This window comes from Porites lutea, chromosome 12 (assembly GCF_958299795.1).
Source record: "Porites lutea chromosome 12, jaPorLute2.1, whole genome shotgun sequence".
Lineage (NCBI taxonomy): Eukaryota > Metazoa > Cnidaria > Anthozoa > Scleractinia > Poritidae > Porites > Porites lutea.
This window is the reverse complement of record NC_133212.1, coordinates 6,070,728-6,088,375: the sequence shown is the minus strand read 5'-3', so window position 1 is coordinate 6,088,375 and position 17,648 is coordinate 6,070,728. Positions and strand designations below refer to the sequence as shown.

The following is a 17,648-nucleotide window of genomic DNA, read 5'->3' as shown; positions in this document are numbered from 1 at the left end:
TGCAAGTCATTTTTATTGTCATCGTTTTTGTTCTTTTTAAGGCCCTCACATTTTTTTTTCATAATTTACGATAACCCTGCCATTTTATTTGACCAACCAATCAGGTTACAAGAATTTTAACAAAACATGTGCACAAGCTATTAGTCCTGAAAACAAACACAAGCAATCCCAAAGCCTTTTGGATAAAGGTGGGTCATTAACATTCACTTGTTGTGAATGGTAAAACAGTTACCTTTAATCAGATTCATTGGTACTGTATAACTTTAAATTTTGTCCATGGGTGGTTTTGAAAGCAATACATTTCCTTGTTTTCTTCAATATTTCAGTGAGGTATTATGTTTTAAACTCCCCTTCACGGGTGTTGCATGTTGCCCTAATTACATACAACTACATGTATTTTTTTTTTTATGTTAATAAACAGCGACTGTATTTTTAATATAATATATTTATATTTCTTCTTGTAAATGTGATAATAAAACAATGCTATTAAAAGGACTGATAAATTATTTTAATTTTTTTTTAAGTTCTTTGAAAAACATGGTACCACCAATGCTTACTGTGCCAGTTGACTCAATTCTTCTCAGAATTTTAGAAATGAAAGTGTTACACAGTGATGCATTTATAGATAATAAGCATCAATTATTTCTGACTGTGTCTTGCTCCTTATTGGTTCTCGATCAGTCACCTAGTTTCTTGCTATAGCAGTGGCTGTATATGTTCTTTGAATAAATGTTCAAGTTCCATCTCTGCAAATTTGACCTCAAGCTCTGAGGGAGATTTACACTCAACTTCACAAAAGTCACAAATGCTGAAAAAGAAAGAAGAATGTAATAAATTGTTATAGCTGATACAATGAAGGTTGCTTTGGGCATTGGGAATTGTGCACTGGGACTTTCTATTGTTTGGTGATCACGTAAGCGAAGCATTGAAGTGAGTTCCATATACCCAAATGCTGATGTTCAGTGAACTTTACACTTTACATTTCTTCAACTTCTTTAACCTTTTTCTCCTTAGAGTGGCCAACATTCAGTTTCTCGCTATACAGTAGCTACACTGCCTGAATTTCTCTTTGTTGAACATTGTTGTTGTTGTTTTTTTGCCCCATTTACAGGCCATTAATATTCTTGGTTATTTAATGCTAACCTTTGGGATTTGTCCTTTTTATGGGATTTGGAGTTGTATCAAATTGATTAATTAATGTTTTCCACATGAATTGGTTTCTTTTTGCATTTTACGTTGTAAGGAAACTGTGAAGATAAAATTTGCTGATGTTTCCCTTACTTTGCTAAAAAACCCAAGATTTTCCCTGAATTTTGTGACGTAGAAAAAAGAGAACTTGTTCAACACTGAAGTTGGCCTTGCGTAACCTTGCTCAACTTTAATTGCTTACGAGTGACTGTCCATACATTACCTCTATTTTATTTATGCAGGTAAAATTAACCTGTGTATGTGTTGATTTCATACCTCAAATTAATTAAATCTTGTTCATGCATCAGAATATTCATCATTTTTTCTTTACACGGCTTTCCCGATGAATCAACGTCCACATTGCAAGTTTTGTGTCTTCGCAAGTATTCCTTGACGCTCTCGGCCGCCCCCGTTAACAAGAGAAATATCAAATGGCCAGCAAAGAATATTCTTCCAGACAACTTTAGCTTGTCCACCCAACGAGCTATCGTTCTGGTATATCGGCTTTTATTCCGCATGTGGTCCAGCTTAAGTAAAAGAATGGACTTACTCGGGGTAGGCATTTTTCTGTTACTGTTAAGTTCCCGTTTGTCTAAAAATGACCTTGCATTTTCTTGTAGCCAGATTGTCAAATCCATCATAATTGCCTCTGAGCTAGTTATGAGAAGACTTGTCGCATACTCGATTAAATTAGTTTTTAAAGATGATAAACTTTTCTTAGTCATTCCCATGCATGAAAGTGATATATCAGGTAACGTTCCAGGATAATCTGGCTGTAATGAAACAGTCATTTCTACAGAAAAACTGGATCTGGCAATATCGTTTTCTGAAGTGTTCGCGACCGTGGTCAGATCTTGCTCTGGGTGGCATTTTACAACAATCTTGAAAGAAATCGGTCCTTGAGTTTCTTCAATATCGTCTAACGAGGACGGATTTATCAAATAAAACTCCCCAGGGTTACAAAAGATGGACTTTAAGGCCAAAATCTCGTTTAAGACTTCCGAGGTGGCCATGAGTAATTTCCGTCAGGCGTTCCAATTTTCGCTCCAAAGAAACTGGTACCAATGTTTGTAAGACTGCTGAGGAGGTAACGGCGGCTCAGAAATTTCGCCAACCATAAATGTGTTGAGAAATGTGTTAAGAAAATAACCTTCATGATGTGATTGATTCTGTCCTGAGTTGGACGTGGTAACTTGAGCATGAGCGAAAAGAGGTAAAGAGCATTTTGGTAGCAATTTTTAGTTCATACTGGCTAAAAACCAGTGAGGTAGATAGCATGATCTGACAGAATATGGCGTCTTAGTCTACGTTGCTGTGGAAACATCGACTGCAGTTGGATAATTTACAATTGTCTTTACAATTATCCTAATATTTCAGTAAGACTTAATATTCTTATAATTTAGGTAGCTAAAGACCACGTATAAGCCGTATGACTTATGCTAAGTCCAAGGATAGGAGGGTGGGGAGGGGGGGGGATTTGACATCTATAGTGATTCCTCACCCTTGGAAATTGTATCATCCCCTTCTCTCCCCCCCTCCCCCCCATTGACCTTTTTTGTCACAATCGCATATATTGAAGAAATTGAGAGTTTTTTTATTATTGGTAGTTTTTATCTCCAGTCTTATACAAAACAGACTGTACAAAATTGTTGGACACTTTTTACTGTCTTCGTACCCTCCCTTTGTTGGTGCAGAAGATTTGATAAGTTAACTGTGATAAACAAGATTGAGAGGATGAAGAGACGGCCCAGACGCGGTTAAAAAAACATCCAGTGGAAGTGTCCTAACTATTTTTGTGTGAGACCAGGGTGCAAAGAAAGTCAATTTTACAGCCTGCCATTTGGGCAAGCTGTAGCTAGCATCTACTAGCCCACAAGTCATTTCAACTAGCCCCAAAATCCTTTTTGATTAGCAGGATTGATTACAATTTCCCCTACCAACAGCACTTGCCCGTCGGGCAAGTTAAGAACAATAATCACTAGCCCGATAGCAAAATCCACTAGCCCCAGGCTATCGGACACAACTTTCTTTGCACACTGGAGACTGTAGCAAGACGTTTTCTACCCAGATTTGACGCCTATTTCTAGTGGGACAGAATCATTGCATTCCTATTGTCTATCCTCCTTCAATCTTGTTTTGATTTTTGATAAATTTCTTTCAGTATGTTTACTTCATCTTTATCACTAATGCTCCTTTTTAGGAAAATCCTTGTTTACATTTTTCTTATTTTCCCATTTTTTATCGACGTATTATATAAAAGCCCATATTAACATAGCAACCTTGACCACTAGGCCAGACGAAAATTAAACATTTGAAATTGCTTTCCATTCAATCAAACTGTTGCTGAAGTTAACACACTCTCAGCAATTGCACAGGTCTACCAACCCACCTTTCCTCTAACATTTTAAGTACTGTATTTCAGCAAATATTACTTACTTATTAGACAACATGCTAGCTCGAAAGGTTGTTCTACTAGCCTCTGGGCTATCAGAGAGCACTTTTGTTGCACCCTGTAACTACCCTGGCGACCAGTTTCATTTAGTGAATGGAATAAAAATAGTTAATATTAATTTAATATTTGATAAAGGCATCATGTTAACAGTGAAACTATTTTAAAACTTGTTTGTCCTCCTTTTGACGTAAAAAGGTCAGAGAAGACCATTTGGGACCTGGCAGTAGAAGAGAGAGACAGAACAGAAAATCACCCCAACCAAGGTAAACATTAATTTGAATCTACAAGGGTTTACATTCAAAGGATGCAATCTGGTAGCCTTGTGTCAAGGAAGGATATCTTTTGAACTCTGTAGCAAGAGTAAATAAATAATAAAAAAAGAAAAGTAGTATTACTGACATTGTGGTGCAAGTTGAGGAATCTTGTTCAGTGTAACCTTAGTAATTTATTGTTCTTGCACAAAGGTAAATATTTTTTGCATCTGATAGGTAAATGTATTATTGACTGTCAATATATTTGTTTTGAACTGGATTATGATTGCTCTTATTTAGATCAGCAAGATGATACGCCATTATCCAGCAGTGATGAATCCAGTATATTTGTGCTTGGAAGTAAAAATTCTGTGAGTTTTCCTTCAAAAATAAACTCAATGTTGTTGGTAAATTCTGTCATTGCACAACAGATTCAACTTCTTTTTGACCTTTACTTTCAATTTTAATTTGTAGGGAAAGACATCCTTGATTTTGAGATTTCTTGATAGGTAAGTAGCCTGCGCATTTTGTCTCTTACGAGTTACTGAACTTATCGGTGCTCTCATTTACCGCCAAACCAACAAAATTGTAAATGCCAGATGGCAGAGGTATGAGCAAGGTTTACTGACAAATACACCAAACTTGGCCCACCTTATGTCAAAAATATTTCCACGACTCATGATTCTCCAGAAAATTGAAAGTGGAAGGGAAAAATAAGTAAAGGGTAATAGATTAAATAAAAAGGTACAGACTGCCATTGGGTGGGTATTGGGAGTGGGTCTTCCCAGTTTCATTGGGGGAGTCCCGGGACCCTGAAAAGTGCACTTTGTATTTTAAGCCACCAGGGAAAGGTTTTAGTCTTGGGCTGAAGTGACCACAAAGAATAGAGCCATTTGGAGGATGAATGGGCATATAACAATATCTTACATTTCTATAATAGTAATGAATTTTTCTTACCCATATCTACCTCGTAGAGATGAAGCCCCTAAACCAACTACTGCACTGGATTACACATTTGGACGAAGAGCTAAAACCGGGCACAATATTGTAAGTTGCCTTAGAAGAAAAACCTTTCAGTTATCAAGTGAACCAGCTAGTTTAGGTTTGTTGAATGGAGGGCCTGAAATTAACTTTTTCCCTTTGGCAACAACTTAGCTCTTTATCTTATTTTTTTGAAGTGATTCATTGCCGAGGAAAGTCAGTTACCAGTTTGTGGTAAGATATTGGAAATGACTTTACAGGGGCACCCAACGACAATTTTCGGAAAAATATCTGTTCCGAAGACGATTTCAGATCTAGAATTTTCGTAACATTTGTTGTACAATTTTTTGCTTGCCTGCCTCTCCTAGAATTTTTGAACATCTAAAAACTACTATAGTTGCCCATTTTTAACGGATTTTTACCCTTAAAAGGTCACCTAGAATTTTCGGGAGCCTTTTTTCCGGCTGAAATTTTCGAAAAGGCAAGTTTTGATCCCTATAATTTTCGGATCACTAGACTTTCAGCTAGGAAATCCGAACAGATGAAAAAATTTTAGGGGATAAAAATATGCCTATATCTACCGTTTAAATACTAAAATACGTTCAACAATGCTATGTTTAAGTGGTCTTGAACTATATCCTTGTTCGGTGCCCCTGACTTTACTCTGTTTTTTGTTTCATTTCTTTTAGGATCTAGAACTTGCAGGATAATGTTTATATTATAAATTAATTAATGGTCCTTCCACATAGCGTACAGTAACATTCAATCTGTCTCAAAGTAAACTATTATTTAGGGTGGGCACACAAGAAGGGGTCTTACACAGTGTATTTAATTAACCATCCAACATGGCATAACACAACATATACTCTTCCTGAAAGACATTAGTTACGCCGCAACAAGTGAAGATTATTGGATGTTTTTCACTGCCACACAATTTTGAAATTAGTTATTTTAACTTACACATTTTCAAACAGGGCTTCATATGGTTACATGTAGATGTGATAGAAGAATATATTTTTTTTCACAAATTTCATGACTAGTTTTTTTTTTCATTTGGTCATCAGTGTTTTAAATTGAGGCACACTGGGTCCTGTATTTAATTTGCCACAATTTCTATCCCCTGGAGTGAGGTGTTAGATAATATTAATTTGATTTGTTAACAGGGAAAAGACATAGGTCATATATGGGAACTTGGTGGTGGAACATTCCTGTCTAAACTGATTGAAATTCCTATTACATCTGTAACAATCAGGTAACTCGATATAATAATGATTGCAGCCTGATTACTACTTTAAAATAAATAAAATTAACATTATAAAGAAAAGTAATCCAACTGTTATTTATAGCAAAGTCCGACGGAACTGCCGATTTTTGTAGAAGTGCCTCTAACTAATTACTGTACTCCCCTACAGAAACATGGCAATAGCGATTGTTGTGGACTTATCTCTTCCAAATGAATTGCTTCATACTCTGGAAACACTGTTGTCTCAAGTGAGTTTTTAGGTTTTCGGTAGAGAAATAATTTGTGCATAAGTGTAGTCAGGTTTGGCTAGCCAGGGTATTATTATAAAACTGGCTACATTTTATATGTTATCTTTCACCTGAAAACAAATGATTTCAAGTTAATGGTATACTAAGTTTCCTTTAGGTTTGGATAAATTGATTAAATTTTGGGTGAATTTTGGGTTTATTGGTAGTCCAGTTATAACTTTGTTTCACCAAGTAATTTACAGTGAGATTGTCACTATAGCACTTAAACCTGTGGGTGAAGTCTTAGTATACTTTAAAACAGTCAGTTTTTTCCTCAGAGTCAGTTTTTAGTGCGCAAAGAACCAGAATGAGACTTTCACACGAAGGGTTTTTTTTTTGTGTTTTGTGTGCACAGCTCAGAAAAGACCATCAGTTCAGTGAGCACATATAGAGTTCAATAAAGGCTTAAAACACAATAAGAATATACCGTAATGTATGTTTCTTTTCTCCTAATTGTCCTAATTGTCTTACAAAATTATTGTTTGGCTTCTATACAGCAAGATATTTTTGGTGAATGTAAGGGGAAGGGATGTCTGTGAACAAGCAGGATTTTCAAGTTGATTACACTATGCGGTTGAATGTCTCTTTAAGGTTAAATCAAAGGTCGGGCGAGCACTGGAGGAATTGGGAAAGAAAGATCCAAGGTACGATAGTGTGAATTGAGATGATGCACAAAAAATCTTGCAATTTTGCTTGATGCCTTACAGGGTTTCCAGAGATGCCGGTCACAAAGTTATCCACTTGTATTTGTTTGTGAAATCTTTACCTTTAGATCGTTTTATTTCTTTATTTATTAGATTGTTTTTTCGTGGAATATATAATTTTGAAGACGTTTTCTTGCCCCAATGCCAACGTCGCCGCCCAACCATAAAAATGTCTATAAAATTTTGCGAGTTTGGGAAGCTATCCCTTCGTTAGCTTACAACAAATAAATCTCAAGCAGACAACTTTACTGATTTTCAGGCGATCTTTCCGACGTTATCGACAGATTTGGCCTATAACTGCACCACCCCAAAAGTTGAAAAAAATCGTGGAAAATTATTCACAGATATCTAGTATTTTAAGTTTTATAGTCTGTACTTATTTTAAGCGAGTGCGGGTGATCATCGGGAGAAATGGTCGGACATTTACGCGAGTGAATGAGCCATTGTGGCTTACTATTCAAGCATGAATGCACCTTGAAAGCGGCGTAATAATCGAGAAAACGGGCGATTTTGGCGCAGCAGGGTGACTAAAACCGTCATTTCGGAACATAAAAAGATGATTTCTTGAAAATTATAGAGTGGATTCTTAAAGATGAAAGATTAATCTATCATTCCAGCTAAATTTTAAGTGAGATAAATGAGAATTAGCATTGAGTATCAGGCGTTTTGTAGTTTCTGCAGTATGGGAAATGACTCCTGTCAAAGTTTGACTTGGAATTTCTTGAAAAATAAGCAATGAGTTTACATTGTACGACGGATACATGTACTGACTTTTGTCTGGTCTGATCTTCTGTTACAGTTCTGTGCAACATCTTAAGAAACAAGCTTGGAAGAAATTCGGAGAAGAACACCCTGTAAGTTGAGAATACTGATTTGAATTTTTGGTCGCTAAAGCGGAGGGAAAGGTAGATGGGAAAAGAGAAGGATGAAGATGGGAAAGGGACGTGAGGGATGTTTTCGACTTGTTTCCAATGAAAGTTGGAAGATTAGCAATAACAGGGGAGAAGCACTTTGAGTAGTAGTAAAGTGGTGCGTATTTGCAGGATCATACGATCATGAAAAAACGTGAAAACGAGCTGAAAACGGTCTTGAAAATAGAGTGCATTTTCCAGACCTAAAAAGTCATGAAAAGTGACGTGCCTGGTACAAAATCACCAATATTAGCGGACTGTTTCACTTGAGAGTAATCAGGGCCAGTTGAATTGTAACTTCAGTAAACCCCCATTCCAAGACATTTGTCATTTAGCCTAAAGTTTTAACCTTAGGCCTTGGAAGTCGATAGCCTACGTTACAAGTGCCGAAAGGGAAGGGGCAGGCTATGGAAAACTAGAAGTAGATCATGGATAAGGCACGCGATTCTAAAAAAAGCGCTTTATTTGACCGTATTTAGCACGAAAATACTCTAAATGGAATTACTTTTTTTTTACGTCTCTTACTGGAGACGGGACCGCCACTTTTCGTGGTCATCGAAGCCACGAGAAGGACTAGCCATTTTCGGGGAATCGAACCCGCGACTCCTTTTCTTCAGTCCAGCGCTCTACCGACTTAGCTAATCTTGCCGCGGTTTTCCTAAAAGCAGGAAAGACACATGGGCTCTGATTCGCCGAAAATTTTACGATTGTCCTTCCTGCCTAGCGCAGTGTCTCTGGATCTCGCTGGTATTACTTTTTACAAATTTTAATTTTAAGTAAAGCTTTTTTGTCAATCTGCATCTTTCAGGACAAATCCTCTATTGACTTGTTTCCAATTCCACTTGCTATAATTGGCGGAAAATATGACATTTATCAGGTCAGTATATTCGACAGCTTTTGACCTAGGCGTAAGTAGATAGAGAGGAAGTAATGCAAGTAGTTCTATATAAACTGCCAAGAGTTTTGTGAACATCGGACGAAGGACTTTTTGAAAGTCTATGTAAATTTCAAAGGCAAACTGAGGAACCAAGCTAAAATAGGTTAAACGCAGGGTGATGGGAACTTTTGTCACCCTTCGACTCGAGACAAAAATATTGGAGACTCCAGTTTATTTAAAACCGATAAGGGGATGTTTTATGTGGTTGTCGCAGTAGCTAATAATCAATTTTTCTTGCAGGATTTTGATCCCGAAAAACGTAAAATGATCAGTAGAACACTGCGCTTTATAGCGCATAGCAATGGGGCCCATCTGCAGGTTAGTAAGTTTATTTCCCCTGCTCTTTCAAAGTATGTTATGTCGCCAGTTTTGAAAGTTTTTAAATAATAAGATATTTGCTCTCCAAGGTTTTCAAAATCCCTTTTTTAAAAACTTATCGCTATTGAGTTGTGTAATAGAGTTTTAAAGTGATTACGTCATAAAAATTAAGTTTGTGAAATTATGGGATTTGCCAGGAAACATATAAAGTGCCTAATCCCGTAATATCACGACTCAATCTTTCATTACGTCACACTTTCGACTCTATTCCAACTGAGATTTTCTTGGCAACGTTCTCGGACTCGCGTATCATTAAGGCTAGGGCAGGGCATTGTGGGATGGATGTTTTGGTGCATCGGTCCCAGAGCGCAACGGGCAACGCGTAAAAGAAATGAAAGAGACATGGGAACGAAACAGTGAACTAACAGTGGTAGTTTTTTTCTTTGTAGTTCTTTAGCACCAAAGCCGAAGGTCTGACAAACCGTGCACGTGGTTTGGTTGGCTCGCTTTTATTCCATACTCCTCTCAAGTAAGTGTTTTATTTCCCCTTTAATAGCTGTCTGTCACGAGCCTGCATAACTGGCTCTTTATGAGCCAAACGAGGCAACCGCGGTATTTTGCGCGAATCGCGAGAGGCGCGCGAATCACGATTCCTCCGCTCGCGATTCGCGCGAAGTGCCGTATTTGCCTCGCTTGGCTTATAGAGCGCCTGTAATGCAGACTATCTGTCACTATCCATTTTTGCCTAGGCAAATAGCTCTGGCCATTCCACCCTAGGAAACAAGGAGACAGCGTATAGAGCAGTGATTTCAAAAGCGTCTGGTATAGCCATACTTATCAATACCGGATCATTAAACTTAGGTTTTATACAGGTAGAAATATTGTCACTTTTTGACTTGACCCGTTGAAGCTAAAAGCTCTGACGGTAATCCCGGGGGGATATTTATTTCAAGCACATTTGACGGGGGCGAGGGGCTTACTTAATTTTGCGAAGCGGGGCGCTTAACTGCTTTTCAAACAACCAGAAGATGGTATCAATTCATGAAGTTGGAGGTCATGCAGCCGAAGATCAAAACAAATCCGAACATTCTGTACTTGAATAAACCATATTACTGTATTCAAATTGAAGTGTAACAGTCGTGATTAAAGGTCTATCAATTATTCATTTGGTTGTGAAGAATAAGGAGGGAGGGGGGAGAGGGGGCTTATTTGAAAGGGAAGGCTTAAAAGCGGTTTGTTATACATGATGTTTACGCTATATTTGACGAGGGCGAACAAGTGACGTTCTTTTTCTGTTTTTAGTAAAGTGGTATCAGTGGATCATAATAAACCCATCATTGTTCCAGTTGGTCAGGACTCATTTCAGCAGATAGGTGAGAGACAAGAGGGCAAACTCTTAGTTTTATTTTATTGTTTATTTCAACTTCTATTCTCTGACGAGAAATTCTTTGTTTCTTTTGTTTTAGTATAAAAGAGCCCATAACTAAATTTAGCGTGTATATCTAGTGTCCCCAATTAGTAGTTAAACACTCTTGACACGTAAATAAAGTTCTTCATCATCATCATCATCATCATCAACGATTTGACTTGGGCTTGTGAGTCATGAGTTTTTTCCCTTCTTCTGTCAGGATCTCCTCCAGTGGCCAGTCAGGATGTGGGAAAAATGCACAGCAGGTTGGTAAAGTGTTCTTTTAGGCTTTTCTTGTTATTTAACAGTGTATAGTTTTTCTTGCAACGTGGATTAACAAGTTTTAGCCCTTGGAAGCCTTTGGGGGTGGGGGTAACCCTTGGCTCTTCTTAATCAGGGACGAATCATCTGATCGCCCCTTTTTTCACCAAGGCAGACACTCGGTGACTTAATTGGCTTCTAGTGGCCTCACCACCCTAAACCTAAATGATTTTTTTAATCCATCGGGTCCGGATTGATGGTAATCATCTTTCGAACCATCAATGAACTTAGGAAGGGAAAAAACCAAAAGGCGGCTTTTGTTAAAAACGAATTGATTGTTGCGAACTAAGTACTATGTTATATTTCAGGGATCCACATGAGCAATGGAAGGCGGCCTTCTCTACGTTTTTCCCACCAGAGGTAAATGCTGATAATGCTACATAACCCGCGTAGCAGGCGCACTAGAAAATAAAGGGGCTCTGCAAGCAAACACGACGCCTACTACAGCGACAACGTCTCTAAAATCCATTCGCGCAGTTTCAAATTTAGTCGCTGTTATTTCATCTCGTCCAATTTGCCAAATGTAGGAGACGTAGGAGTAATATCCAAGTTCAGAAAAAAAATCAGATTCTCATGTTTTGGTTTCTTAATCTTGAGCTCCCTAATGGGGTTATATGTATTGTACGCTTTGCAACGCGGGCTTCTACTAATAAAATAACCACTCTCGTCGCTAAAAAGTCTAAAGCTTTCATATAAACCCTCTAATAAACGCCCAGGCAAGTAGCAAGTATACAAAATTCTCCTCAACTACTTCAACACACTTTGCCATTTTTTAACTCAGGCGAGCGTGCCCGTTATGTGTGTTAATAGATTTTCTTGGTCAAAATCTCAGATCACGCTGCTGGCAGTGCTCTCATTTTCCCTAAAATTGTCCCGGAAAATTGTGCTGTTTCCGTGACTTGGTTTTTGCCTTTTTTTATCGACGTAGAAATCTCAAGGGCGAAGTACGAGTGAAGATCCTTCTAAGGATCCGCAGTATGCTGAACCAGCGGTTGACACGATGAGGAAACAGAAAGACGAGGTAAACTGGGTACAAAACTGTTATACATTTCTTACACTGGAGTTGATGTTTTAAGGCGTCCCTCGCTTTCTTTCTGTCTGAAGTGTAAATATTCTCTTGTCCTTTCTTACATCGTTTTTAAAGCACACGTTTCCGTTCCCCACTTAGTCTATGTGTTAAGTAACCTGCGCTACAGACGAAACTAAACTCTGGTTAAAGGGACAGATCATGCACACGCGCAAGCGTCATCTGTTTTTTCTTCAAAAGATAATAGAACTGTCATATTGACTCGACAGGATTTTCTTCCGGGCCGCACCGCCGACGGAGTCGTGTTGTTTACATTCTCAAGTAAATATATTTTAGACTTTCGAAGAAGTCTTTCGTCTTATTTAAAAATTTGGCTCGCGGCACGAAGACTTATCGCGATTTTGTCGCTAACAGGGCCGCCTCGCGACCCTAAATCTCGTTCCGCTTGCTTTAAAAACAGCTTTTCTAATGTGAAACTCGTGTCACAGGTCAGTTTCTCCAAGTCCAGTAATATGCGAAACAGCGCCGAAATCCGTGCTCTGGGCTCCTACCTGTGTACCAAGATTTGAAAATGCGCAGGGATTGGCCTGTTAAACAAGCCATTGTCAATTTGCCAATAAGGTGGGAAGGAAATTCGAAACGCATTTCCGGTAATTTGTTGAATCTGTTATTGGCCCAGACCAAGGATATCGGCGCTGCTTCGCAGACTTTACTTACTGCGGTTAAACTGGGACATTTTCACGGTTTAGCGCATGCTCATTTATCAAAATGCTGTTTTCCTGCCGGGACATGCTGTATCGTCTATGCAAGCAATATGATCATGTCATAATGTTGTCAAAGAACCAATCTGCACACTCCCCTGGCAGTCACTTGATCAACGTATGTGCAAATAACTGTAAATTAATCAACCATGAAATAAAACCTTCGGATCAACAATAAATTCAACGTTGGTAGTGTTGGCATAGTCCACTAATGATTTCTGCGATTTTAGTACTCCTCCATCTTACTTCAGGTTACTCTGAAATACACTTCTACTTCCAAATACATTCTGAGATCGCTGAGATACATGTGAGTGGGATTATTAACCGATATAATTGATAATAGATTGGAAAACAGTAATTTAATTAATGAGCATACGCTTATCCGTGAACCTGTCCCTTCTACGCAGACTAAAGAGCAGGAGACAGGAAATAATTTGTGACAATTTTATGACCCTTCTCTCCTTTTCCTTCTCGTAGGAGTTGGAGAGATACCGGAAGCTGGCCATGAGAAAGGTTCGCGACGCATCTCGAGCCACTGCTGGGGAAAAGCGCCCACGATGACATGGGTCAGCTCACAAAACATGAACTTAGCTCGTACCCAGATCTTCCATGGTCAGTGTAAGAAAGAAAAAGATCTGGGTATGAGATTAAAGATAATCTTTCAGAAAGTTCTTTGTATGGTTAATCCCTTATTTATTCTAATAACAACACTGTATTTAAGAGAAGTTGAAACTCTGTGCACTAATTATTGCTAGTCTGAAATTTCATCCGTCTCCTCCCCCATCCCCTCCCCCCACCCTCGACAACGGGTGGTATGGGTAAGGCGTCGTGGGGATCTGGTGAAGAGACGTATGGAATTTTAGATTATAGTCAATGTATGCCTAGTCCCTGTGAGGCGTCTTTACAGGCCTTCTCGCTCAATACCTTTCGTTGACGTATCCGAGACGCTCACAAACTCGCTCGGACCACGTCACCCGGAATGTATAGGCTGCTTGGATCAATGAGGCCGAAGGACCAGGCAAAGAAAAACCTGCTGACATGAAAATGGCATTTTTGACGTTTCAGTAAAGTTTGCATTTATTTTGTCATACAAGGAGTCAGAAATGTGTCAAAAATAAACCAGGCCGTGAAAACGCCGTTTCATTGCTCCGGGTTGTAGCATCTTGATTTAGCTGACATTCTGTAATTAGTTAGCCTGTTCACAGACCCTCTTTTTTCTCTTCAAAGTCCGTCGAGCGCGGCGGATGATAAAATATAAACCGCAGGGGATTTATTGGCCGCCAGCGCTATTTTTCTTTCTCGCGCTCCGAGCTCGCCGATGTTTTCGAAAAGAACGAAAAGAAAAATAAAACAACGTCTGTGTACAGGCTAGTAATTAGCGGACAAAAGCGTTCGATAGTCCGAAACTTCCTCCCTAAATTTTCTCCCAAATGAAACTGTTCTTGGTGAATACCTTTTAGCTATTAGCAAGGCACTCGTATGTGTCTGCTCAATGTAGGGTTCTCTGCACAGGTAACTCTCTCGAAAACGGGTACCGTCGTGACTGTGCCCAACTGTCTGTCTTAAAGACGTGTCTGTCCTATAGAAAGTTAAGTGACAGTAAAGTGACTCAAAACAGGAGCCCATAACGGCTAAAACTGGCTGGTTAGGGAACCAACGTCTGGTGTCCGTCTTGTCACGAGAGGTGTCCGTTAAGAGATAAATGGACTTGAAAAAGGGTCTCCAAAGATGTGACTAACCTTGCAGTAGGGAGCTGAAGCAACCACGGCGACGGCGGGGAAGACATCGCCAAAAAATAATAGTAACAATTCGCGATCTTTCAAACAATTGCGTTATTTTTTTAATAGACCCGCTCAATTTGTAAATTGTGGGCGATTTTTCCCGAGTTGAATTCATTAAAAAGATTGCATTCAGGTTAAAAAAGACAAAGGAAAATTCATCCTTGTGTGTTTACTTCCTGCGAAAAACGTCGCATTAAAACTGTTCGTCGTGGTTGGTTTGTTAGAAGTCGAAGTACGATAGAAAAAGAAATCAATATTAAAAAATACAAAGCAGTCTTTTTTAAAGTGTTCTTTATTGTGTTCTACAGACTCGTATCTCATTAGTGCCAAAAAAAGAACTTACCAATGTTAACAAAACAGCATTTGTTTTGTGGTATCTTCTCATAGATTTTCACTATAAATTCATCAGCCTTTGCTAAAAAAAAAAACCGCGAGCGGTCGTCCTTCTCTCCTAAGAGCCACGCGCGGTGAGCGAAAAAACATCGATTTTTTCTTCACGCCCTCGTTCCTGGCGGCTTTGCAGATCGTCTCCCTCGTATGCTGTCTCTCAAAAGTTAGGGCCTGTTTAGATGGAGGTGGGGCACAGTGGCGGATCCGGATCCAGACCTTCAGATAAGGGGTGGTGGGGCCGGTCATCCAGACCCTGAGATAAGAGGGGGGCCCGGTCCCAAATAAAATTTTTAAGGGGGGGCGGGCCCCCCAGACCCCTCCCCTGGATCCATCACAAGGGCATCCCAGATAGGTGAGGTAACATGTGGCATATCTGTTAACTGAAAAGATCAATTTAAAATGAGAGATTTTATGGATAGGCGGGTTACCCAACCTAAGTGGATTACCTCATCTACTGGGGGTCCCCCGCCTCCATGTAAACAGGCCCAAAGAGACTGCTCGCAACCTATTTACCATTTAAAGCACCTTGTTTACCCCCCAAAATTTTGCATAACCATTGTCTTCGATTTCTCTTGGGACGACTGTAATACCCAGGAGAGAGAAAACCATCCGATCCTGTGTTAGCCTGCGAGCAAGCTCTCCATTTCGGGGATATCGTGAAAAGTAGACGCGCGAGAGGCACGCACGCGAGAGGAGAGACCCGGCTCGCTCGCTCAAATAGGAAAGCTTGCTCGCAGGCTAATCCTGTACAGTACAGGGGCTTCGTAACTTTCGGGGGAAACTTTCGTCCAAAGCCCTTGTGCTTGCGTTTGCATTGTGGTAGTATTAACTGACCTAGCCTGTTCCAGGCTCCGAGATGGTGGAGGAAAGTCGTTCAGTAAATAAGAAATGAGAAAAACGCGCACGTCTTATTTTCGCTTTGCTCGTTTTAATACGTTCCCACTATACTATCTGAGAGCCTGGCACAGGCTATAACTGACCCAAGGGGATCGCCCATTACACGCGCTTCGACCACGTGAGTAAACATGCACGCTTTTGCGATTGCGCCGTTCGAAGCATCTCTAATAAGAGAGCGCGATGGAGAAGAGAAGTCGTTTCGTCACGTTTCCATGGTAGCAAAATTTTTGGATGACAACAAACCGAAAAGTCGCTTAAAAGTCTATTCGCACTATTTCAAACTTCACCGATCCTTTTCAATTTCATTTAATTTGGCAAGTCTTGGCGAAATTTTCTTTGGGACCATATGTAACGTTACTTAAGTTTAGAAAATGAAAGCGACAATTTTTGTGTTGTGTTCACCTACTCCACAAAGCAGGCTCGTGAAATTAGGAAGTTTCATGTCGTAGTGGTGCAACGACGGTAAACAAATGTACAAAATAGCGTGATATACGTGCAAAGTTGTTGTTTGTTTTATAAACATATCATTTTTTGCTGATCTCCTTGCCGTCGTCGTCGTTGGTTTTGTGTTGTCAACCAGAAATAGTGCTACCATGGTAAGGTGACGTCATACTTCTCGTCTCTATTGACCTCCAAATGTTTCCTTAAAGATGACAATTACATTAGACTATGAAAGATACATCAGATTAAATGAACTCGAATCAGCAATAAAGAAAGAAAAAATATTTTCCTATATGACCGATATTTGTTGACACAGTGCGATTACAAAGAGTTTTGACCTTGCCTTGGAAAATATTTAAGACATCCGCGGAGAACGTGTGATTTTCCATTTCTCAAGTCTTCCTGAACAAAAACCGCATCTCAAGTAGTGGTGTGACTTGATATTTTGGCGAGAAAAAAGGTCGTCGATTTTAGAGGCCTTTATACGCATGCGTACGGCTTCGCCGGAATATTTGCTAAAAGAAATCGAATGCAATACTACTTTGTTCAGTTACCGTAAAATCATTCAGTTTTCCTTGTGTCGGGCTAATTATACAGGAGACCCCCCAGACCGCAACGTTTATTTAAATCTCTGATCACATGGTTTGATCCGGAAGGTTTATCTCTTCTCTGTAGTATTACACGTGCTTGTTTTCGCAAAATAAACAAGAATGTTTCTAAGCCTTAGGGAAGGAAAACTGATCTTGTTATCATGTCTGATTTTACTGAACGGGAACTAAACAGCTACAGTACAAAGAGACTCGAGGCCGTTGTCAGTGGCAACAGTCGGCGGCCGTAGGCGATTTTAAACGCACTCCCTGTGAATTCAATGATAACTTCATCACTTCATCTTTGCTTTGCACGCAAAATCGAAAACCATTCTAAAGAATTTGTTTTCCTTTAAAACGGATAAAAAATTGCCTCTGTGTTTTTATAAATTAAAAATGCATGGTTTCATTACCGCAATTATCGACAAAAACTAAAGCACTGAGTTAGAAAATCATCAGAAGGTGCTAATTTATTAACCATAAAATGGAAATCGTGTCAGATCAGTGTAGTTCAAAAGGAAATAAACTTTGCTCCAAACAAGGGAATCTTCTCGCGTTTCCGCACTGTTTCTTTAGCGGCAGGAACGTAAATAGACACCCCCAAATCTTCTTTATTACGTATTTTTCTTTTCGTATAGTCGAATCAAGCAAAGGATTATTCAAAATCCCTCTTGAGTTATTGCGATAACAACACACACTTCCGTTTATTGGGTTTCAAGAGCAAAATAATGATTAAGCGCGATAAAAATCTTTTTCTTCGCCA

General features: G+C 39.3%; 2 protein-coding genes across 2 annotated transcripts; one reads left to right on the top strand and one right to left on the bottom strand.

Annotated features, from left to right (window-relative positions):
- Positions 1-546: 546 nt before the first annotated feature.
- Positions 547-2,303, bottom strand: LOC140921387 (RWD domain-containing protein 3-like). The gene is made up of 2 exons (XM_073371386.1): positions 1,465-2,303; positions 547-808 (listed from the first exon to the last, which is right to left on the bottom strand). Exons 1-2 carry the CDS (start codon positions 2,199-2,201, stop codon positions 697-699), a joined length of 849 nt encoding a protein of 282 aa, XP_073227487.1. The 5' UTR covers positions 2,202-2,303; the 3' UTR covers positions 547-696.
- Positions 2,303-13,892, top strand: LOC140921385 (cytoplasmic dynein 2 light intermediate chain 1-like). Its single transcript, XM_073371385.1, has 17 exons — positions 2,303-2,401; positions 3,836-3,903; positions 4,192-4,262; positions 4,366-4,400; positions 4,866-4,938; positions 6,036-6,124; positions 6,285-6,363; positions 6,994-7,046; positions 7,906-7,960; positions 8,826-8,894; positions 9,195-9,272; positions 9,722-9,801; positions 10,575-10,645; positions 10,901-10,946; positions 11,310-11,361; positions 11,930-12,022; positions 13,267-13,892. Exons 1-17 carry the CDS (start codon positions 2,388-2,390, stop codon positions 13,348-13,350), a joined length of 1,110 nt encoding a protein of 369 aa, XP_073227486.1. The 5' UTR covers positions 2,303-2,387; the 3' UTR covers positions 13,351-13,892.
- The last annotated feature ends 3,756 nt before the right edge of the window (positions 13,893-17,648 follow it).

Bases quoted from the DNA above. Each gene is read 5' to 3' on its own strand.
- LOC140921387 (XM_073371386.1), bottom strand. From the start codon at position 2,201: ATGGCCACCTCGGAAGTCTTAAACGAGATTTTGGCCTTAAAGTCCATC. The intron at 809-1,464 runs GTATGAAATCAA...TTTCTTTTTCAG, and splicing joins CAAGATTTAATTAATTTGAG to CATTTGTGACTTTTGTGAAG.
- LOC140921385 (XM_073371385.1), top strand. The intron at 9,273-9,721 runs GTTAGTAAGTTT...TTTTCTTTGTAG, and splicing joins GCAATGGGGCCCATCTGCAG to TTCTTTAGCACCAAAGCCGA. The intron at 9,802-10,574 runs GTAAGTGTTTTA...TTCTGTTTTTAG, and splicing joins TTATTCCATACTCCTCTCAA to TAAAGTGGTATCAGTGGATC.